Source organism: Nipponia nippon, unplaced genomic scaffold (genome assembly GCF_047370975.1).
Source record: "Nipponia nippon isolate SJK-2023a ecotype South Korea unplaced genomic scaffold, ASM4737097v1 scaffold_26, whole genome shotgun sequence".
NCBI lineage: Eukaryota > Metazoa > Chordata > Aves > Pelecaniformes > Threskiornithidae > Nipponia > Nipponia nippon.
The window spans coordinates 1,308,402-1,332,670 of NW_028262343.1; the positions used below are offsets into that span (position 1 = coordinate 1,308,402).

The window sequence follows — 24,269 nt, forward strand, 5'->3', positions numbered from 1 at the left end:
GCCACATTTAAGCGGCTAACTTCATCTGTTGTCCTGAGCACAATGATTGGCTCATGTGTTCAAGAGCAGGAATGTGTTTGAGATAAATTATTAGTTGCCAATATTTTCACAGTATTTACAATAGCACTCTTGTACATAACCCTGCAATCATCTGTTAATAACAGCAATGTTTTCCTTGGACAGACCATTCTTCCTCAGCTTTGCCTTCCATCTCTGCAGCAGTGGGGACAATGCTGCTCCCATGGCCTCTGTCAGTATGAAGCTGGGCTGCGGGCAGGCTTCAGAGAGAGCTAGATATGAATTTTTTTGATGGCAGAAAGCATCATGCCATATACTTGCACAGACTGCAAATTCCAAATAATCATAATGCTCCTGCTCCCAGTGAACTTGATAAAATTAGCATTTTTTATTACTTGCGAGATTATATTCCATCACAGAAAATAAAAAACAACACTGCTACAGAAAAAGTGATAAAAACAGAGCAAGATACTAAAGGTCATCTTAAATTATGTATCAACTATACATAATTGTTGCAACTGTGTATAAATTGCTATTTTGCTTTGACTTAGTCATATCCATATGCAATTATAGCAATTGCTGTGCATATTATCAAATTACTCCAGAAATCTTGTTGGTAATCTTTTACTCTTTTCAGGTAATGAAGGTGAGATACTCAAGAAAACAAAAATGTTAAGAAAGAAGCTAGCAGGGAAGATGGATACACAGTAGTAAGTTATCAGGATTTATATGCATCCCATTGAAGATGAGAATGAAGTATATTTACATGCTAAACGACTGAGGTGGCATGATTTCATCACTGACAACAACTACTTTGGGTGGAGTTCTTAGGAAGCCATTTTCATCAGCGTGTACTTTTTTGAGAATCACATTAACACTTCACAGCACAGTACCATGTGGAGCTACTTGAAACATTTCTAAATGAAATGGTGCATGCAAGACATTTTTAGAAAAGCTGGAGTGTAAATTATCTGCAGTAAAATCCTTGCAGATTATAGTTTGTTTGTATTTAAACACGTTATTGTATTTTAAACACGTTAGCTCAGACTCAGCAAACACAAAATGGCCACACAAAACGGGAACAATGTATTTTAATCAAGAATAGTATGTCACACCTGAGTCAGAGTGGGCAATACCTGCCCAAAGAGACTAAGGAGCCTCCTATGCTTCACAAGCAAAGAAAAATCGACCATGCATAGCTGCATCCCAGAAAGTATTTCCTCTTTGGCCAAAAGCCACAAATGTAAGTATATTGCATTTTTTCTGGATGTCAGGGGGCACCACTGCTTTCCATAAGAGAGCTGTGAATTATTATGGTACTTCTGAATGCCTTGGTAAAGCACACCCGGGCAGTACTACAGGCACACAGCGTGGGTTAGCATCAGTATGAGCCGTAGATGCACCACGACAGTAAGAGCTTACAAACGGCGCCCCGCTTGCTTGCTTGCTTTGCCCGGAACGACACGGGTACCAAGCTACCAACAGGAGATGAAGCAGAGCAGGGCACCCGTGGGCAGCAAGGAGTCTGAGCGCCGGATATGCAGCTCGGAGCGGCTAACTTGTCGGTCGATCAGCATATGTAAATAAGCCGCATCCTGCCGCCCAATCAGGAAATAAGAAGAGGGGAGCGCGGTGGCCCATTGGCGGACAGTCCATGGTGAGATGGCGTGTTCTTCGCTCCTGATCGAGTCTCGAGCTATACAGCGTTCACCGGGTGGTTGCCCCGGCGACGCAGCGAGTGACGCGGCGCGGGCTGGGCGTGCTGGGCCTTCGCCATTGGCTGCGCGATCGGGCGATGGCGGCGGCTGGTGTGTCGTGCCGTGCCCCAGGTGTCCTTGCTCAGAGAGGAGCGGCAGCCTCAGTCCGCAGCATGGCGGGAAGGAAGAAGGTGTAGCCTGCGTGCGGTGGTGCAGTACCAGGGTGGTGAGCGTGGACCAGCAGGGCAGGGAAGGGCATGAGGGCCGCGTTTGGGTCAGGCGCGGTGCGGACAGCCCGCCGTTTCGTCACGGGTCCTCCGTGGCCGGGGGACGGGCTGCGGCTCCGGGCTCCGAGCGGCTCCTCGGAGATCGGCCGGATAATGGGGGCGCGGGCACTGTCGCTATCGCTGCCCCTAGGGAGCGGCGGCGGCCCTGCGTCCCGGCCTGTCTTACCTGCTGCCCTGAGTGGCGGGCGGGAAAAGTCAAAGCTGCTGTCCCGGTGCTTTCTCCTTGACGTTGGAGGGCGTGGCCCCGCGGGGTGGGCCGCGGAGCCGAGGAAGGCTGTCTGCGGTGCCTGCCACCTGCAGCGCCCCTGGGTGGGCTGCAGTTGCGCCGGCCTCGCCAGCTCTCTGCCCGGCAACGCGCGGGGACTCTGCGGCTGTAGGGGAAAAACTTAGTCTTCCTTGTGCCCCCCCTCCGGCCCCTGTGCTGGCTTCCAGCGGGCTGCGGGCGGCCCAGCCTAGGTCACACTGGAGGGCTGTATCCCCAGCCTTTCGCAAGGGGTTTGAGGGGCTACAGTGATGGGCCTGCGTGAGTGTGGTTTCCATTTTTAAAAAAAAACAAACAACGCTACCTGACAGTTTGACACGGTCTGTGTGGTGTCATATGCTTTTCAGGTGGGCTCCGCACAGGTTTTTGCTCAGCTATTTTTGCTACTCGATTCCTTTATAATACTGCAGATATTGCTGACTCAGCCAACAAGAGATGGGAAATTTGTGCTGAACTAATAGATGGTGTTGCAGAGGATTGCTCTGAGGTTAGTGAGAGCTGTGTGATAAATCTTAGCTATTTAAGCTGAATAGTCATACAGTTAAGTGGCAGATTAATGCTCTATAAGCATTACATACAACCAATCTAGTTTGCTTTTTACACTCTGGTTAGGTTTTTGAAGGGGTTGCAGTTGGGGTTTTTTTGTTTGTATTTTGTTTTGATTCCCAGAATGGATTGCTTTATGTAAATCTCCTGGAAATTTTTGATTGAAAACAAAGGCAAGCAGGAAATGGATAGGATTTATAAAGTATCCCTTTTGAACCACCATTTTGAAATTTAACAAATTATATTAATGATAAACTTCAGCTTTAAATATAAAGTTATGTCTTGCTAATTTCAAGCTATAAGTCAGTGTAGCTATAAAAATATTTTTAAAGAGAATTAAGAATACGAGCTGATAATATGCACTGAATTTTTCTTTTACAGCACTCAGTAGAGCAGAATGAGTATATGAAATCTTCATCAATATTTTCTAGAAATGCCAATTGCATAGCAAAAAAATAAAAGATGCACTTCAGGCAGGTTAAATGAACATGAAGGCTTTAAAGAACCCTTTTAGATTAGGAGTTACTGCTACTCAGTTAACCCCAGCATCAGCAGTGAGGCATCCTGTATTTCATAGCAGCAGTTAATTATAAAACATTGGCTAATAATAGATATTATGGAGAGTTACTTTCATCATCAAATGAATGTATTTTTCCGTAACTGATTTTTGTGAAGCCATTTTACACTTACTAGTTTTGCTTAGAAATGTGAGAAGTAATATCTGAAGAAAGATTTTGGAATCTTTCTAGATCTAATAACAGTTTGTTAATTGCCTAGATAATAATTCCAACTGTCAGAATTTAGGAATTGTATTACTAATTTTAGGACTGGTAGGACCCCATATAGTCATGTAGTAAGTACTAATTCTGATTTTCCTGAAACAGTGTGGTATTCAAAAGTATTAGTGTTTTCATACGATATTGCTATGCCTTTTCTATTTTTTGCTTTGTTTCAAAATCTTTGGCACTAAGATATTCCTCTGGCTATGTCTTATTTTAGTTCTCCTAATTAAAAGATACCTTCTATGCTGCTAAGGAAAAACCATAATACCACTTTGGAACAGAACATAAATTTACAAAACAGTATGTAGATTATACTACACAGGGAAAAACTAAGGATAATGTTGACTTTAAAAGGAGTTTTGTTGTGTTTGTTGTTGGGGGGGGGTGGTTTGGTTGGTTTTTGGGTTTTGTTTTGTTTTGTTTTGTTTTAAAAAAGCCTTCTGTCAGGAAATGAAAGAATTTGTTCATAAGGAAGGCAGTCCTCTCAATTATTTTCCCCAGTTGGTTCCATCAGCCGTGAAAATCCTGCCACACCTTCACCATGGAAGGACAAAAAAAATATATTGGTGCTATTGATGCTCATATGATCAAGATTGGCATTGATAGGGAATCAAGATGATTCTGGTATTTTCAGTAACACTAAGCAGATAGATTTGCCCTGTCTATTATTTTCTCCATTGAATGACAGCTTCATTTATGATATCCAAGCAAAAGAAGTAATACTAGAAAGACTGTCTTCCCAGAAGCCTGATTGTTACTTTTAAGGCACTTTGAAGTGACAGTGTGTAGAGCCCTCAGTCCTCTATGGAAATCTCCGCAGTGCTAGGTTCGTACATGTAAATACTGAACTACAGAATGTCTCTATAAGTCAGACTACTATTTAAGCATCTTTTGAACTCTAGGATATAGTTATATAGTTAACATTCATCAGAGAGTCTTATAAGTTGTTGAATTCGTGCAATGAGAAAAGCAAAGTCCCAGTACTAATGTATTTAAGAGAGTGTTTTATGGCATTTTGTTTCTATCTATGTTTCATGAGTAAACATCCTTGATGAACTCGTCTAAAGGTGCAACACAGAGCAAAGACTAGGATGCAGTTTTTGTACAGAATATCTATGCTCTCAGTTATGTGAGAGAAAGGTGTGAGAGTTTCTGTTGAATGTTATCTATTTAAATCAAAGGGGATGATGAAATGCATCAGTAACCTGGGAATTAGTTATGGGTACAAGAAAACTGTCACAGAATACTATATGTGAGAAGGATTCATGTGTTTCAGATGAAGAAAGAACTGTTTTAAATGTGATTAACTTGAACCACTGAAGAATATTGAGCAGAAAGTAGAGAAGACACAATTAGAGGAAGATAACATTGCAATTCCTGCTGTTGAAGTTGAGCATTACCAACAATGGTTTGTTGGTAATTTATATAGTTAAAATAAAGTTAATCAATATTTTTGATAGGAAGAATGAGTAGAAAGAAGTAACAGAATTTAGTGAGTGCTTACATAAAGAGGTGGTAAAAACAAGAAGTTGGAGTCGAAGTGGTATTATCAAAATTGTGTGACAGGAAGATACTAAGAGATGTCATGAAAGTGGTGGAGTCTTATTAGTAAAACTTTTTGAAGAAACAAGGGAGATGTGTATTAAAAAAAAGGATTGAGAAGGCAGGAGCAGATCATATTGTATTTCAGAAGATTAGAAACTAATGTGTTTTACATGGAGAGTTGAAAGGTGAAGATGAGTTTCCTTACTCATCTGTTACTTAACCGGTTTTGGTTTGTTTTTTGTTTTTTTTTTTTTCCTGAGATGACTTGCAAGAATTCAGATAGCTCTATCCTTTTTCCCTGAATCTCATACTTGCTTATATGAAATATTCTTTTGTTGCAGGTTTGCTAAGTATAGAAAAACAGTCTTGAAAATGTTGTCCAGACTCTTTCGAATGCATGGCCTTTTTGTAGCCTCTCACCCATGGGAAGTCATTGTGGGAACAGTGACTCTCACCATCTGTATGATGTCCATGAAGATGTTCACTGGGAATGATAAGATATGTGGCTGGAATTATGAGTGCCCCAGACTTGAAGAAGTAAGAATTTAAATTCATGTTATAGTACTTACTGTTAATCTGTAGATTAAGGGTTTTCTGTAGAATAAGATCAGGTTGTGATGTATTAGGAGGAAAGTAGCTATACAGAAACTTTTTTATTGCCTTCTTTTCCCATGCTGGATATTAAAGCTGCATGCAAGCAGTGATGTGCCTACAGAAGGAAAACTAAATCACTTTGTATTTCAAACAGAATGTTCTGAGCAGTGACGTCATCATCCTGACAATCACGCGCTGTATAGCAATCCTTTATATATATTTCCAGTTTCAGAACCTAAGGCAGCTTGGATCAAAATACATTTTAGGTACTGTATCTGGTTTTTTTTTTTTTTTTTATTTGCTGTATGCATTTTAGTTGGGTTTTTTTAGATATAAATTGGTAATAAATATGAGAGTTTTAATACTTATGTACAGAACAGGGTTATTTTAATTCTTTGCTAGATAGCAGAATAAATGTTCTGCATAGATCAAAGTGCAATTCTTTTTTTTTTTTTTTAAGAGAGATTGTGTAGGATTATATAAACATTGGAAATGTAATTGTTTATTGTGTGAAACTCTAAAAATATAGAGCTGTTTAAGCCAGTTTTCATTTTTGCTGATAAATGAGAAGATTTGTGGCTTTTATTTCTCACAGTCTTACTTTGAATGCAGTACAAATTTTAGATTTAAATATCTGTGTAAAAATAGCATCCTCATCAGTTTGTACCTCAACTGCTGTTTATGCACTCTGAGAATTGTCATTTGTTTGCTTCAGAATTGATCTAAAGGCATAGCATTACTTTCTTCCTTTTTTTTTTTTTCTCCTTTCTCTCCCAATATATATAAAAAACAAATTTCCAATTTTTTTTTTTTTAAAAGGTATTGCTGGCCTCTTCACAATCTTCTCAAGTTTTGTTTTTAGTACAGTGGTAATTCACTTCTTGGATAAAGAATTGACAGGTTTAAAGTAAGTAATGAATTGTTATTCTGGATTTCTTGCTTGAATTTTTTTTCTTTTGTACAGTAAACCTTGAATTTTACTCTTAACATATGCCTCTCTTTCAGTGAAGCTTTACCATTCTTCCTGCTTCTGATTGATCTTTCAAGAGCAAGTGCATTAGCCAAATTTGCGCTCAGTTCCAACTCACAGGTCGGGGGTTTCTTTGTTTGGTTTTTTGTTTGTTTAGTTGGGTTTTTTGTTTGGTTGGTTTTTGCAATGGAGCTTTTGAATTTAATATTCAAAGATGAATAATCCAGGTGGAGACACATACAGGTGAATAATGTATTGGCGATACATAAAAAGGATCAGATTTAATCCATATTCTATATTCTGTATTGTCTTTTATTCAGATCAGTGTTCAAGTGAATAACAACACTGTAAAATTAGTGTGCATAATCATGTGAGCCAAGTTAATTACACGTATGAGTACTTTATAGGTTCAGAACTTTAAACAGCAATGCTTATAAGCTCTATTAAGGAGGCTAGAGTTCCTAGACCTGTCTTCCATTTATTGATAGAAAAAAGTTAATTTGTAGGGCTCAGGAGCAGTATATAAATAGACGTTTAATGTTATAATGCCAATACAGAAAAAAGCATATTTTCTAGACAAAAGTCTTAGCAGAACAAACATGGCATATGTGTAGATAGATACATATTCATGCTGTAATGCAATTAACACAGCACAGCATGAAGGATCGCCCATCATACATTGGAATGGTCATCTAATATTCGAAGTTCTGAAAAGTATTTTTAGTGAAATTAATTTATACCTACAAAATACTGTACATGGTAATTGAGCATAATAATTGTGACAAAAAATACAATATAACATACAATAATATACTATAACATATTGTATATATGAGTATATTGTACATTCTCTATATATGCGATATTATAGTGTGTTGTATATTATTATATAATAATATACGAGTACAGAATTCTTTATTAATTTTCAAGAAAGTATTTCACAAATAGGTTTTCACCATAACTTCTCTCTTCCTCCCCCCCAAAACCACCAACAACAACAAAACAGCAGCAGACCTCTAGAATTTTCCATGCCTGGCTTCTGGAGGAAATCCCTTTCTCCCCAGGGGAAAGTTTTAGTGTCTTTTATGTCCTCTTTTCTGACAGCTGAGTCTAGAGAGTTAAATAATTAAAAAAATAAATAAATAAAAGTTAGGGTACAGATATGTGGTTGCAAGAACTTTTGAGATGCCATGACATAAGTGGCTTCTATTTTATATCTTAAAGTGTAGAAGTCCTGTTCTTCTGAATGTACTTTAAAGTCTGTGCCCATCAGTGTTGTAGGAGCTTAGAATACTGATGAGCCAAAGGTGGAGACTTTCAAAATTAAATAATCTTGTTGTGTAGATAAAGACTGTCAAAGTATAATAGCTTATGGGAAATGAAGCAATTAATGTGTTCTCTCATAATAGTTCATTTTCCACGTCTGTTTTATAAGGCCTTATCACCATAATATTACTCCATTTACTAATCATGTACTAATCGTGTTATGTGCACTCCCTTTGATTTTTGTCTTTATGATAATGTACAGAAATTTTTATTTTTAGGATGAAGTAAGAGAAAATATTTCACGTGGAATGGCAATTTTAGGCCCTACGTTTACACTGGATGCACTTGTGGAATGTCTTGTGATTGGTGTTGGTACTATGTCAGGTGAGACCTTGTATCATTCCCATCGTTCCTGTTAACATCTTAAAGCAGCTGCTAAAATTTTCTCTTGGGCATTCTTAAAAATGAATGACACTTTCAGTACATGTGCACCTATTTCATATTCTTGCAAAAACTAGTGTTTCTAAAAATGACTCCAGGTGAAGGAAAGTTATTCTAGTTCAATTAAAAATAACCAACCTTACTGTGGTGCTGTTCCCCTCCCCCCCATCTTTGATCTTCATCAGTTCTGTATCCGGTAGCAGTTGTCTTTCCTTAAAAAGAGAACAGTTAAATGTAATAAGCAAAGGATTTTCATGTGCAAATAACTAATTTCTTTGTAAAATAAATTGCAGTTCCATAGTAAGTACTAAATTGGGGGTTTTTGTTTGTTTGTCTGGTTTTGTGTGTGTTTTGGTTTTTTGTTTGTTTTTTAAACCACCTTGCATACCTTAAAGGCATCTTTCAAAGTATTTGCTTTTTAAATTCTTTTGGACCTTTGGGGGGGAAATGCGTGTTAATAAGCTGTTTTCCTGTTTACATCTAGAGGGAAAAAAAACACTCGTTTTGGTGTAGCATGTAGTTGATTTATTTTTTTTTTAATTATTTATACTGTTAGCTCTTTCATCTTTATTAAGGGGCTTCTGTAATGCATGTGCGACATGGCATATTGACTTTTTCTGGATACCAGACTTGTGAAAGAGTAGGTGGGGTGTATACTGTTTTATTCCCTGAACGTTTAATTGGCCATCTTTCACAAGGGATTTCAATACATAATGTTGGCTAATTGTTCTTTGCTTAGATAAGGAGGGAGTTTCAAGCTTTCATTGTGAAGCTTTAAAATCTTAGTAAACTGTAATTATTTTATATTTATTTAGATTTACACTTTAAAAATTTTCTGTAAATACTATACCATAAATACATATTGTGCTTGGAATAAGCTAATACAAAAGGACTAGGGCTTAACATGCTTGTTTTTCTTTAATCTAGACAGTTCCCTCTATAGTCTGCAGTGTCAGTTTAATGGTTTCTTTCTTCCTTCTGCAACACTTCTTCAAGTATATAGAAAGCCTGATGCATATTCAAATGTTTAAAACTTTTTTTTTTTTATGTAGGTGTACGACAACTTGAAATTATGTGCTGCTTTGGCTGTATGTCTGTTCTTGCCAACTACTTTGTCTTTATGACCTTCTTTCCAGCTTGCGTGTCCTTGGTATTAGAGGTAAGACCAACTTTGAGACAACATCAAGCTTATTCAGACCCTGTGCTTGTAGGCTATGCATTTCTTCACTGAGGTATACACCAGCATGTTTGTCTTCATTTTGAGGTGAACAGAGGGAATGCACAGAAAGAGTTATGGTGGCTCAGCTGACAGTAACTTGTTAATGCCACTGTAAATGAGTCACACGCAATAGTATGAGTTCTGATCTAAAGCAGAGTAAATAAATTCTATTTTAAATTAATGGCTGTCCAGGGTTTTTCACTGAAGTCTAACATAGGCTAAACAGTAGACTGTAGGCTAACTCTTTTGTTGGTAATTTCTTAATGATCAAATAAAAATACAGCGTTGACGCTCACTTGTTGGTTCTTCTAATACGTACTAAATAGGACCTATTTTTTAATTTTGTTATTTTTGCAGCTTTCGAGAGAGAGTCGTGAAGGGCGTCCTATATGGCAGCTTAGCCATTTTGCTCGTGTTCTGGAAGAAGAAGAAAATAAACCAAATCCTGTAACACAGAGGGTCAAAATGATTATGGTTTGTGGCTTTTTTCACCTGTAGTTATGCAATCAGTAAGGTGTCCTGGTGCAATGAATAAAGCTTTTGTTTTCTATAGACTTGTGTTCTGCATCCCATTAGTCTAGGTTACCATGGTAATTTTTAGTAACATCCCCTGTATCTATACCTAAAGACTTCCTGTGTATGCCATTTCTGTGCAAAACGCTCATGGCTTTTTCATGTGTACTAATTCTTTCCCTCTTAGCCCTACAGTGCCCTCAGCTTCCTCTGCTTATTACTTGAGCCAAGATGAAGGATGTAGTGGGACAGGTTCAAAGCTATGAGTGTTATGATGGCCAAAAATGGTGTTGATGAGAGGTGTGGAAAATCAGCCTTTAGGTTTAGACTTTCGAGTCATGGGAAACAAAACAAACAAACAAAAAAACCCTAAAAGTTTAATCTTGGTAGGTTACAGTTGAAAAATTAATATTTGTTTTGTGTTTTTAATACAGTCGCTGGGTTTGGTTCTTGTTCATGCCCACAGTCGCTGGATAGCGGAACCAGCTGCTCAAAACAGTACTGTAGAAAATGCAGTGGGATTGGATGAGAATGCACCGAAGAGAATTGAACCTAATGTTTCATTATGGCAGTTCTACCTTTCTCGGTAGGCAACTTCACAGAAGTGTATTTCCTCGATTAGGGTCTGTTCTCCAGTGCTGCTAAGCTGTGGTCCTAGGGTACAACACTTGTAAACTTGCAGATCTGACCACTGTAAGATTTCTTGGAACCAGAGATGGCATTTCATAAGAAATAATTCAATATTATGCCATTTGTTCAATCTCCTTGAAGTAATAAGAACATGATCAGGAGCCAGCTGTCCTGTATGCATCATAATGCTATCTTTTCCCACTAGCACTGACACCTTTCAGAGCACACTGGAAAATAAATTTTCTGACTGCACTAATCATTTATGCAGAGCTTCTGACCATTCACATACGAGTGCAAAAGCCATGTCATTATTGCTTTTCCTTCAGCTCAACTGAAGTTAGTGGCAGCTGTGGTTCCATGTTACTTCTGAAAACTTGGAACTGTCTTTTAGGTGTGTCCCATTCCCCCCCCAGCAGTTCAGCTTCCATCATAGTAGTCATTATTGGTAGAAGATGATAATTGAAACTTTCTACTTTATTGTTGGGAGATAGATGTTAAATCAATTTGATGTAGCTGTTAAATAGTGAATATTTTTCAGTCATTTCTCTTACTGGGACTGTTTTTTTAACTAAGATTTAGAAAATAGTTAATGAAATCTAAAAATACTTAATACAAAGAATGACTTCTCTACCCTACCCTAACCTAGCATATTTTTGAATGTCCTTTTGACAGGAATTTCAGTAACTGTATAAATGATGATCAAACTATTACCCTTTCTAAAGCAAAGGGATGTCAGAATGTTGTTATAAACAAACAAATTGTATATACCATGTATTTACTTCTTAATTTGTCTTTTTTTTAGAATGGCCAGTATGGATATTGAACAAGTAATCACTCTTGGATTAGCCCTTCTCCTTGCTGTGAAATATATTTTCTTTGAGCAAGCAGAGACTGAATCCACACTCTCACTGAAGAATCCCATAACATCTCCAGTGATGGTCCAGAAAAAGGTCCCTGAGAACTGTTATAGGAAGCAATCTGGACTTCTGAAAAACAATCAGATATCTAACACAGTAGAAGAAGCTTTAGTTCCCAAAGATAGAAATGGTAATTTTTGGCATTTTAAAATCTGAACCTATTCCTGAATATTTGGAACAAATAGCGAAATCTGTGTTAGCATGTTGTATTTGGAATCAAAATTTAAGATTTTTGTAAACCAAAGTTCATTTTAATTGTCTTTATGCAGCTGAAGTCATAAAACCTGTATTAGCAGAGTCATCAACCAAGGCTACATTTGTAGTTGGCAGTTGCAATCCTGGGGAAACTTCTTCATTTCTTAATAGAAAAGAGGAAGAAGTTGAGTTACCTAAAGAACCACGTTCTATTGCGGAATGTGTTTGCATACTTGAAAATGCAGAGGTATGAAAAATAACTTTTTTTTTTTTAACCTCTACTGCAACATCTGATTTAAAAATTCTTACAGTTCATTTTCCAGCTTTTAAATGATCCTATTGACCGTAATTTCATTTTTCAGAGAATTATATGGCTTTAATAATGGGGGGGGGGGGGGGGGGAGAACAACAACACAACACCCTTTCATAAGTCACTTCTGCTCTAGACAGTTTCTGTTGCGTTTTTTTCTTCAATACAGATGAGAAAAACAGATAGGTGTATGTTTTTGAAGTTGTAAAGAAATAATCTTTTATTATGAGTCTCCCTCTGTCCCCAAGATTGGGGGGGAGCAGCTTCATCATTCATGATGTACCAAGTAACTGAAGCTTCATTATGTATGCATATAAGTTGGTGTCTGAGTAAAAATTTTTTTATCCTATCCTGTCCTACTATAAAACCTGGCATTGGCAGTTGGTTCTTTTAGATGTTCTCTGATATTGTCAAAGTGAAGTTGTTACCCTTTTTCATTTGGAAACATTTAAAAGGATTTTCACCAACAGAATCTATACTTTTTCTCTCCACCCTTTACATTTCCAGAAGGGAGCAAAATTCCTCACTGATGCTGAGGTCATCAGCTTAGTTAATGCTAAGCATATTCCTGCATACAAACTGGAAACTGTGATGGAAACTCAGGAGCGAGGTGTGTCCATTCGCAGACAGATGTTATCTAAGAAACTCCCTGAACCTTCATCTTTGCAATATCTTCCTTATAGGAATTACAATTATTCTTTGGTAAGTAAAAGGCATACAAGCAAAACTCACTGTAAAACCATTTTCCAAATCTATGAAATATCTGCTCGAAGTGATGTATATGAATTAACAATGAGCCTGATGTAGAAGGGGTGGGGGGAAGCAAACATAAGGCACTACCTTTTATTGTTTTTGAGGTTTTTAAACCTAGAGAGGTAGGTAAGTTTTGTAGCTTACCCAAAAAATATTTCCTACCAAGGTATGCAGTTGCCTTATCTCCTAAATGCAGAATTCTACTCATACTGAGCCTGAGTTCAGCTGAATGAAAATATTACCTTGAGCTTAAGTTAAAATGGAAGTTTATTTAAAATTAATTTAACAGTATTAAATTAATTTTATTTAATAGTGTTTAAGACTTAATAAGATTCAATAGGTCTGCCAAATACTAGACTTTAGCAGTATTAGCTGTTGATAGCTGTAGCTGTAACTTTTTGAGGTGGCAATTGGTTGCTTTATGGGTAGGGTTGTGGGTTTTTTGCTAAGATACCTTGTTGTCACGTGCATAGTATGTAGCATGCTGTACTGTATCACTGTACACGTAACCTTAATGATACCTTTTCTATTATTTTTGTAAGGTTATGGGAGCTTGCTGTGAAAATGTGATTGGATATATGCCTATTCCTGTAGGTGTAGCAGGACCACTATTTCTGGATAACAGAGAGTTTCACGTTCCAATGGCAACAACAGAAGGATGTCTTGTAGCAAGCACAAACAGAGGATGTAGAGCAATATGTGTAAGTATTGTTTGGCTAGCTTGAAAAAATTTCTATATTATAAAACATATTTGGGGGTGATACAAGGTGTGGGTTTTTTTGACTTCCTAAAAAATAAAATTTACTTTCAGTAATCTTACTTTGTTTCCCTTCTGCTTTGATTTTTAGCTTGGTGGAGGAGCAAGTAGCCGCATTCTGGCAGATGGAATGACTCGAGGACCTGTTGTAAGACTGCCCACTGCTTGCCAGGCTGCAGAAGTGAAAGTTTGGCTTGAAAGCCCTGAAGGCTTTAAAATAATGAAGGAAGCTTTTGACAACACAAGTAGGTTAGTACAATGGCTATTCCAGCCTTATTTCCTGATATAAGACTTCTGTGGATGGTAGAAAGCTCCTAATTGTATTTCTGCGTACTGCAGTACAGGAAAATATATGCTCATTTGAGCTATCCCATGTAGTGTGAATCTAAGAAAACAAAAGTCACTCTGGCTATATACCAAGACTAGTAATAAACGTTTTCTGATGATAAGTGGTAAACAACTAGATCATAGCAACAAATACATTTGCATTGTGTAATACTTAATTCATAATTTTATCTAAGCATTTAAAAATAAACATAAAAGCTTTTTTTGATTTTTAGTAGTTATTATGCAAAAAGTAATTATTAACATTAGTAATATCATCTGAAAGGCTAGATTCCAAACTTTGAATTAATTTGTGAGATTCCAGAGAATACAGGATAAACTAATGCTAGAACTGAAATGCTTAAAAAATGTAAAACAGTATTAAGAGTAAGTTTATTTTAAGCCCTAGAGTTTCTTCTAAGACTTAAGATTACCTGCTTTCTTTAGGAAGATTTGGAAAGAGAATTCCTTATCAGTTATGTTTATTACCAATTTTACAAGTGGCACCGAAGGACATATGTATATTTTGGTGAGAATCAACTCCTGCTGCTTAAATGCAGTGTTTCCTGGTTTTTGTTTGACTCTTACTCTGTATGAATAAAGCTTTGACTTGTGGAGCTTGCACTGTTGTTGAAGATAGCATGGGTTTTGCCTTGCTGTAAAACTGACATAAGAATTTCCAAAGGCCTCATTTTTAGTTTATACCTGGTAGCCAGATGTTTTGGGGAATACAAAGGAGTTAAATTTATGTTAGCATTTTGGGATATTTTATTTCATGAAGTCCAGGGATAGAAAACATAAAAAGGCAGTGAACACTTTTAAAGTGAACATTTTAAAGTATTTACTTGAGAGAACTATGTGCATGGTAGCTGTGACATTGTTTTCCTGCACTGAGGGAGGAGTACAGATAGCACAGTGTAGTTAACAGTGCTATCTGCAATGATTTACTGTCATTTTGCCACTTAAAACTAATTTAATCTTTTTCCTTGAGGATTGAAGTAATTAAATTTTCTTGCAGGTTTGCCCGCCTACAAAAACTTATCATCAGTTTGGCTGGTCGTAACCTTTATATCCGTTTTCAGTCTGGAACAGGGGATGCAATGGGAATGAATATGATTTCAAAAGTAAGGTCCAGTCCCCTTAAGTCTCTCTAAAAATTTGTATTGCTTTTAAAAATAAATAAATTGTATCCTACCAATCTGTGACTACCTGGCATGTGAAGATGGAAAGACAAGACAATAGTACTGCAAGCAGCGCTATAAAATAATAGTGTTTGACCTTGTCAAGTGTAAACAAGAATACGATGAGAACAATGAAAGAAAAAAGGTTAAAGTAACTTTGTATTTTAATTTTTTTTATTTGTTAAACAAAGTATTCTTGATAATATGGAAGTTAAGCTGTTTGCTCTGTTGCTTTGGGCCAAAGATTTTTATCCAGCAGTAATTAATCTGTTACTGTGTTTATCACTCCTTGTAAATAAGGGATTAGAAATCTGGTGAGTGGCAGTAGGGGGATGTTCTCTAGTTTTGTTTGATTGTTTTTGTTTTTTATGCAAACATGTGGAAGAACCCGAGACATGACCCATAGACTGGGGGGTGCTTTGTGCTTTTTGAGATGATAAATTGTAAATAGAATAGGCAATCAGTATTAAAGTTTATCAGAACCATTACATAAATGGGTCTGGCTATAGAAAGGTAATAAATATAGCAGACCTTTTGTCTGACTTCCTAGTGTGGAGAAGCTCTTTCCACTACGTTCAAAGTGAATTCATTTCATGCCTGTAGTGTCTGCCTTGGTTCATGTTGTATCTTCAGTATGGTAAGCATATGTCCGTTCACCTAGAACGTATCCAGAGAGTCCATATGTACTGGGAAGAACCAATTATTCCCCATATAATTCCCAAAGTGGTTAGAAAAAGGGTAGTGATAGATTTCCCCCCCTGTTTCAGGTTCCTTCCTGAAATCATGTTCTTTTCTTCAGCTGTAACTGATGATCTGATTAGACTTAATCTAATCTTGCTGTTCTACTGTCCTTGAGTAGCTTGTTTTACAACCATAATGATATACTAGCCCTATATCTGTTTCTCTTTTAACAGGGTACTGAAAAAGCACTGGAAAGGCTGAATGAAGAGTTTCCTGATCTCCAGGTTATAGCTATTAGTGGTAACTATTGTACAGACAAAAAACCTGCTGCTATAAATTGGATAGAAGGAAGAGGGAAGTCTGTTGTCTGTGAAGCAGTTGTTCCAGCTAAGGTTGTTAGAGAAGTAAGTGTCTGCTTTATTTTACTTAATTTGTTTATAAAAATGTGTACATTTTCCATCACAGATATTAACTGTAAGTTGTGTTCCATGTAAGGATGATCCCTACATGTATTTTTAGACTACTGCTGTAGGATAAGTCATTTTTCCTGAGAACCTCTTACAGTAGATTTTTTTTTTTCTCCTTTCACTGTCTCTTCTAAGATAATGTGCTATATATTTAATGATGGATATCTAGTTGAAGGCATGAGGATTTTCCCTTTTTACTTTTGAAAAAGTTATGCTACAGTTCGATAGTGTGGGGGGTTTTTTTTATACATGAAGTTTTTGCCTGATATTATACCCAGTCATTTTGATTATTTCACTCATTTATTGTCTCTTGCATGAACCTGGCATTCTCTTCAAATTTTATATGCCCCCTACTACAATGAAAACAGATAATCAGGTGCTTTACTTAATTCCAAAGCTGCCTTAGCTTCTTGCATGATGAAGGGTAACCTTTATAATCAGTGCCAGTCCTAGCCCCTGGCAAACTTGTCCTACATCATAAGAGGTATCTTAGATTCTCTTCCACCTGAGTTCAGAAGATTGGCTGTGTGTGTCAGACCAAACCCATTGCCTGTTACCTGGTTGCCAGCACTGGCTATGACAGACAATATCTAGGGAGGAGTTTACTACACCATACTCGGAATAGACTTCCACCAACATGTTCAAGATTGTGTGAATTGGTGCTTTATTATTTGACGGTGTTGTGGTTTAACCCCAGCCAGCAACTAAGCACCACACAGCTGCTCGCTCACTCCCCCCTTGGTGGGATGGGGGAGAGAATCCGAAGGGTAAAAGGGAGAAAACCCGTGGGTTGAGATAAGAACAGTTTAATAATTGAAGTAAAGTAAAATAAAACAGTTAAATAGATAAAGCAAAAACCGTGCATGCAAAGAAAGCAAAACAAGGAATTCATTCGCTACTTCCCATCGGCAGGCAGGTGTTTAGCCATCCCCAGGAAAGCAGGGCTCCATCACACATAATGGTTACTTGGGAAGACAAACGCCATCACGCCCAATGTCCGTCCCTTCCTTCTTCCCCCAGCTTATATACTGAGCACGATATCATATGGTATGGAATAGCCCTTTGGCCAGTCTGGGTCAGCTGTCCTGGCTGTGCTCCCTCCCAGCCCCCTGCACCCGGCAGAGCATGGGAAGCTGAAAAGTCCTTGACCAGTGAGAGCACTACTTAGCACCTATTTAGCAACAGCTTAGCACTACTTAGCAAGAACCAAAACATCAGTGTATCATCGACATTGTTCTCATCCTAAACCCAAAACACAGCCCCATACCGGCTACCAAGAAGAAAATTAACTCTATCCCAGCTGATACCAGGACAGATGGATTTCCCCCCCCCCCCCCCCAGTAATTTGTGCAGTCCCTTCTGTGAAACTACATAAACTTTTAGTACTAATACACCAAGCAGAATTCCACGGTGCAGCTATACCTTGTGTGAAGAACTACCTCCTTTTTGTTGTTGATATTGTTTGATGATGCCCTAGTTTGTACTGGAAGAAATACTTAAGACTCTTATCTTCTTTCTACTGCTCAAGATCTTATAGCTCTATAGCTCTTAGAAAGTTCTTCCACTTTCCCAACTATTCTAATTTTCAGACTGAAAAGTACTAGTTTCTCCATGAGGAATGAGCAAAAAGACTATCCTAGCATGTCTTTGAACGTCCTTCTCTCTGGATCTTTTTCAATTATAAAATTTCTAAAATTATGGGTACTGATACAAAAATTCACGGATGCTTCTCCTCAGTCTGAATCTCCCCAAGGGAGAAACAGAATATTCAGAGAGTCCCTGAAATGAAACTCAATAGCAACGAAGTCACTATTAAGCAGGTATCCTTTATTGCAGCGCTGGGCAGCACTGGGGATTCTCCACCATAAGTGCTCCACCGATTTGGTAGACTTTCAGAGATTATATACTATAAAATCCTACATATTCTCAGGATTTCCGAGAAATCATTTACATAAACATGAGATTTCCTGGAACTTATTAACATATGCAAATGTCCGATCCGCATGCGCAGTGGTCTTCAGGTGGTCTTTGGGGGTCTTCAGATGAAGGCTCCTAGTTTTCTTCACTGTGGTCGCTGATTGACCTTTGCTTCTGGGCAAACTCAGTCCTAGGATCACGTAAACGGTGTCCTTCAAAGGCTGTTAGTCATCCTATTGTGACTTCCTATTTTCGGTGCATTTGTTCTCCCAAGGCCCAGTTGTCTGAGATGGGATTATCCCGGAGCCCCCTTATCTTACAACCATTCTAACTACTCCCTAAATGACAAAGGCCTTTCTTTTGTTTAGTTAAGTGACTAAGATATTTAAATATCCTCCTTGCCCCTAGGCTTTTCAGGAGGCATTTTGAGGCAGTGGCTTTGTCTATCTTGGCTTTAACCCTTTCAGTACAGAGTTGGACACAGTATTCAAAGTGTGTGTGTGCAGGCTGGATTTATACATTGGCATAATTATGTATTTTGGTTTTGCTTCCTAGTAGTTTCCTAACTTTCAGATTGTTTGCATTTTTGATGCTGATTCAGTGGCAATATCTATTATAACCCCAAGACTTCATCCCAGAGTAATAATGGGGAGCCCATCCTTTGGTAATTGGCACTGATAGTTTTTAAGTAAATTTGGGATGTTTTTTTCCCACCCCCCAACTATGTACATCACTAAACTTAATTACATTGAACTCTAATATATTAAACTTTATATTTTTTAAGTATTGTAGACTTTGTGCAGATCTCTGTCATCAGTCGCTATTCCTACTGCATTGGAATATCTTAAATTTTGTTCGCAGCACTATCTTGTTTGTTCTCTTTGATCATTTTTATACTAAATTCAATGTAAATATCTGAAGGTTTCAAAATACAGTCAGCATAGTATAAATATGTCAATTTGATATTACTGTGCACAATGTTTATTTAGCAGTGTTGTGTTTAAGCTCTTCAGTTTAGCTCTGTATTCTTATACAGAGCAAAATTGGGGAAGGTTTACTGTCTGGAGCAACTTGGGAGGAAAGACACTATCATGTCAAGGTGAATTAATGGGACGTTTCTGCCAAGTTGGTTTTGTTTGTTTCATACTGAAGATAAATGAGAATTTGAAACTGAGAAGGTAGCTGATGAATTTTTCTTAAAGGCATGTGCAAGTTCAAACCCTTTGCACTGACTTTTCCATTGTTACTTGGACGATGCAGTCTGCATTTGAAAGGGTTCCTTTTGAACAAACATAAAAGTAGATATCTAGGACAATGATTGAGCCAAATTCTATATGGAAGCAAACAAGGGGCGGGGGCTTATTAAACATGAAATGAGGTATTTCTATTCCTGCCTAAGGAATGGTGTAGTAAAAGTGTATCACTCTGCCTAGGTCTTGAAGACCACTACAGAAGATATAGTTGAAGTCAACATAAACAAGAATTTAGTGGGTTCTGCAATGGCTGGTAGCATAGGTGGCTACAATGCACATGCAGCAAACATTGTGACAGCTATCTACATTGCCTGTGGTCAGGTAGGTTTGTTTTACACCAACTCAACTTTTCTTAAATTCAGTAATTATTAACCAAACACTTAGTTGAGTTGTTTGTTTTGTTTCTTCTTCCTGATCTAAAGGATGCTGCACAGAACGTGGGCAGCTCTAATTGCATCACTTTGATGGAGCGAACTGGTTTCACCAACGAAGACCTGTACATCAGCTGCACAATGCCTTCTATAGAAATAGGAACTGTTGGTGGAGGCACCAACTTGCTTCCGCAGCAGGCCTGTTTGCAGGTATAAAGTAGAAAGTTTAAAGCAATTTAACTTCCTAAATCAAAGCTCGCTTTCATGTTGTGTATGTTGTGTCTGAGTAATGTGGGAATGGGGCTTCTTGAAACTTGGTGGATTTGACATGAACATTTTAGAATTATCTAATTGTCTTCATATATCTAGTTTTTTAAAGCTCAAGATCTTTAATATTAAGAGAGACTTAAAGCTAGTTGATTGGATATAATTTGAAAAGACTTACTTTAAAATTTAGCATAAATTTACTTAGATTCCATAGCATAATATTGCATATTTTTCTCTTCAGATGTTAGGGGTTCAAGGTGCAAGCCAAGATAACCCTGGTGAAAATGCCCGTCGGCTTGCTAAAATTGTATGTGCTACAGTGATGGCAGGGGAATTATCACTAATGGCAGCTCTTGCAGCTGGGCATCTAGTTAAAAGCCACATGATTCACAACAGGTAAGAAATGGAAAAATTCATATCTTTCTCTGCAGTTCTGCCCTCCTTCCAAGTAAACAAGATTCAATAATAATTACATGAATAGTTGTAAAATATAATAGAAGTGTATCATTTTAACTATCTAATGTAGTTATCTTACTGTTTTTCTTAGGTCAAAAATAAATCTACAAGATCTTCGAGGAACCCGCGCTAAGAAGGCAGCTTGAATACTAAAGCAGCTTTGAAATGAAGAATTGTTCTAGCAGCTGACCAGGGGGGAGGATCGAGGATCTGTGAAGTTTAGAATGAAAATCACCTTCAACTCAATGATTTCTGTGGAAGATAAACTGAGATATCAATGGACTTGTGTGAGACTACTTATGCCTTTGACCTTCTTCAGTGGTTAGAGATGACTTCATGAAAGAAGTCCTGTCAGATGTCTTGAACACGGCTTTGGAATTCTTACTCTTGCGCATAATTTTCTGAAGGGTTCGTCTTATGTTTTTACAGGTTGAAATTATTTTGACTAGTAAGCTCCTGGTAACTACCAAGGTGAAAAGTGATGTAATGTGCTTTGTACATTTGGGGGAAAAAAAAAATTGGTCTAAACTTGGCTTGAATGCATTAGTCCTTGCCATCTTTATTTTCTGGTTAGCCAAGTATGTTTTTTAAAGTGATGGCAATCCTAATTACTTTCCATGAACTCCCAATTTTAATTTTGTTTGCATGTAAAACTTAGGCTTTGAGACAATTTTATTGAATCATATTAGTTTTATAGAAACCTCTATCTATATATAGTACTTACTTAGCTGAAGCAGCAGCAATTTAGTATTCAATGTTTTAACTCCACAATTTAGGTTATTCCTTCATGGAAAACTTGTGACCTACAAAGTGCTAAACTGTTAAATATAATCTGTACTGAAGTAGGGAAAAACAGTGTCTTCAACTTGTTTTGTCATTTTGTTCAGGTAGAAATAACAGATTTTGAAACTAGTAACTCCAAAACCAATTACAGGTCAGACAGCTTAGTAATTTAAGCAAATGAAGTTTCTCAAAATTGTTTGAATGCACTCCTATCAAAAAAAAAAAAAAACAAACCAGGAATCAAGAACAGATGTTTACACTTCTATTAAAAGAAGTCTCTTAAGGTACAGTGTGTTTGTGTATTCCTAATTTTTTTTTTAACTGTTTGACACTTATTCCCCAGGAATAAGTGTGTATCCACTGCTTAAGCTGAGATAAAATGAAGCCAGAAAATCATACTGTTCTTTAAAAGGAATTAAAACATAAAAAAAAAAAGTGTTAAACTTTCTTTTGTAGGGGGGAGTATTTATGTGAAGAAGAAATATTATCCTTTTTTTTTTTTTTTTCAATGAAAAGTACTAATTAAGGGAATTCAGTGAAATGACATGTTAATGCAACAAGCAGTTTTTGTATTAAAATACTGTACTTGGACCACTGAAGCAGTCTCAGGTGTTCTTAATGTAATACAGAAAACCCAGGTTTATTCTGGTTTGATTCACCTTTGGGAAGATTGCTAAATGCATCACCCTGCCTAGTTAATTACAGGAGGAAAATTGTTAATATGCTTGATGATGGGTTGTTTTGTTTTGTTTTTTGTTTTGGGGTTTGTTGGGGGGGGGAGGGAATTAGTGGATTGGACTGGGTTTCTTACAGGAATGCAGTAGCATTCCTAAAGGGGTGACTAGCAGAGGTGCTCTTCTAATGTGCAAATTTGATATAAATCATGATGGGTTGTTTTGTAGTACATCAACACACTAATACCACTGTAATGAGCTCATAAAGCTAATGTGCAAGCATGAAGACATACTACATGCTGGATATGTTATGACAGCATGTAAATATCATTAATGTTTATCTTCCTGAAGTATTGTTGCTAATAGCTACCATTTTATTTAAGTTGGAGCTACTTTGTTTCTATGTTCATTCAGTGATCTTATTTAAAGTAACACTGTACTAGCAATAAGTGGTTCGGTGTTCATTTTGGTGGATTTAACTGACATTGTCTTGCAGAATTAACATTTTGTATTATTACTAAATTGTGTACATTTTGGTACAGAACTACTTTTTCAGTTTCAGTAAAACAATGGAAAACATATTGGCTTAATTGTGATATTTTAAGCTTACTTCATGGCTTAGTGAAATATTTTAACATAAAATAAGAAGGTTAAGGATACAGTACTAAATGCAGCAGGGATATGATACCAGAACCTCTCACCTTGTTTGCAGAAGCCTGTACACATTTATTCTCCTCGAAGCTGAATTATGCACTTTGCCCAAATGGGAGAACTAATTCACTTCACCATTAGTGATACCTTCTGTTGAGGCCTATTTGAGCATTTCTCCTATCTTCCAGAAAATTGTTGAATTATACTTTTGGTAGTTTCTCACATGTCTGCCAAAACCAAAGTTTCAAAGGTGCTTTTTAATCTGTTAACTTGCTACCTGAATTTTAAACACTGCTTTCACCAGGAAAATGTAATTTTATCAAAATACACAGTACTATATATTCTTGCAAGACAGGTTAAGCTGGAAGAGTAAAAGAACCTGTTAGTACATACCAAGAACTGTTTGAAATTCTTATCAGAACTTTTAATATCATAGTGCACATTAGCAGTGATGTGGTTAAGCTTTTAGTCGGTACCCCACTACAAATCCTGGAAGCTATCAAAAATTTGGAGCTGTAATCCAGGACAGAGATTCACCAGCCTGTAACTGCATTTCCTGTAAAAGGCTAAAAGAACAAATATGACTCTTTCCCTGCCCCCCCCCCCCCTCCCTTTTTTCCCTCTTCTCCTTGCCTGTAGTTCAACTCCCATGTTTGATCCTGGTAATGTCCATCAGTCTGTAATCTGACATACAATGCAGTCTGCATTCTTTTTCAGTCTCCTCAGCACTACAGGTTTTATACCAGAATCAGAGTTTACCATTTCATATGTGTTTGTTAGAAAGTTTAGGGAGCTGAAGGGTTCTTATTTACCTGCATATACTCCAGTAGAGTATTTCAACATCACTGCAAAATTTGTGTAGCAAGACTGTTTCAGTACAAGAAGTCCTGTTTGGTTTGAGTCCTTGGCAAAACCAAACCAGCTGTCTGGAATCAAGTTTCTAGAGCTGCAGCACCCTAAATGCTATACTACTACAATTGATTGATATAGTTTTTCAAATATTTTAAAACTGTAAAAAATGGTATATGTGACTCTAACTAGTTTGCTTCTCTCTCTACCTAGATTACCTCCTTCCTTTCGTGTCCTGAATCTACTTCCCCCCTGCTACACACCAGTCCTAGTCTTGCTGTCTGATGTGGAAGTTTCAGAGTTGTGAGGCTTGGAAGTTATGCAGCTCCAGCTGTATCTAATTACACAATTTTGGTCCACTTTGATTTCTCTCAGCCAGCTTTCTTATAGAAGCATTAAAGTATATGCAAGTTCTGGGTATATCTATCCATAGCACTGTTTGGATGATTTTCATTCTTGGCATAAACCCTGCTCATAAGGCAAATACAGCGCTCAGAAAATCTGTGGTACATGGCCCATCCTCCCACTCGTTTCAGCTGCCTTTTGGGGTGGAGTGAGAGCTCTTAATACTCATAGTGCTTTTAAGATATGTCATCATCTTATCTCCATCTCTTCTGGGACATGGCTTACCATCTTTGAGGTTCTGTGCTTTTTCGCTTGCTCCCTTTGGCTTTAGTTAGGGAAGGCTTACAC

General features: G+C 37.4%; 1 protein-coding gene across 7 annotated transcripts; it reads left to right on the plus strand.

The window, feature by feature from the left end:
* Nucleotides 1–500: 500 nt before the first annotated feature.
* Nucleotides 501–22,655, plus strand: LOC104017611 (3-hydroxy-3-methylglutaryl-coenzyme A reductase-like). 7 transcript variants are annotated; one of them, XM_087762591.1, is made up of 21 exons: nt 501–1,941; nt 2,612–2,751; nt 5,479–5,674; nt 5,886–5,997; nt 6,551–6,638; nt 6,737–6,821; nt 8,246–8,351; nt 9,461–9,567; nt 9,985–10,101; nt 10,575–10,726; nt 11,573–11,817; nt 11,957–12,129; nt 12,700–12,894; nt 13,488–13,646; nt 13,794–13,951; nt 15,045–15,150; nt 16,122–16,292; nt 19,706–19,846; nt 19,948–20,106; nt 20,405–20,559; nt 20,711–22,655. In XM_087762591.1, the coding sequence occupies exons 2-21, from the start codon at nt 2,726–2,728 to the stop codon at nt 20,763–20,765; spliced, it is 2,706 nt and encodes a 901-aa protein (XP_087618717.1). In that variant the 5' UTR covers nt 501–1,941; nt 2,612–2,725; the 3' UTR covers nt 20,766–22,655. The 7 variants fall into 7 exon arrangements, with proteins under 7 accessions (XP_087618717.1, XP_087618720.1, XP_087618719.1 ...); XM_087762594.1 differs by having other exon boundaries at nt 2,675–2,751; XM_087762593.1 differs by having other exon boundaries at nt 501–1,906.
* Nucleotides 22,656–24,269: the final 1,614 nt, after the last annotated feature.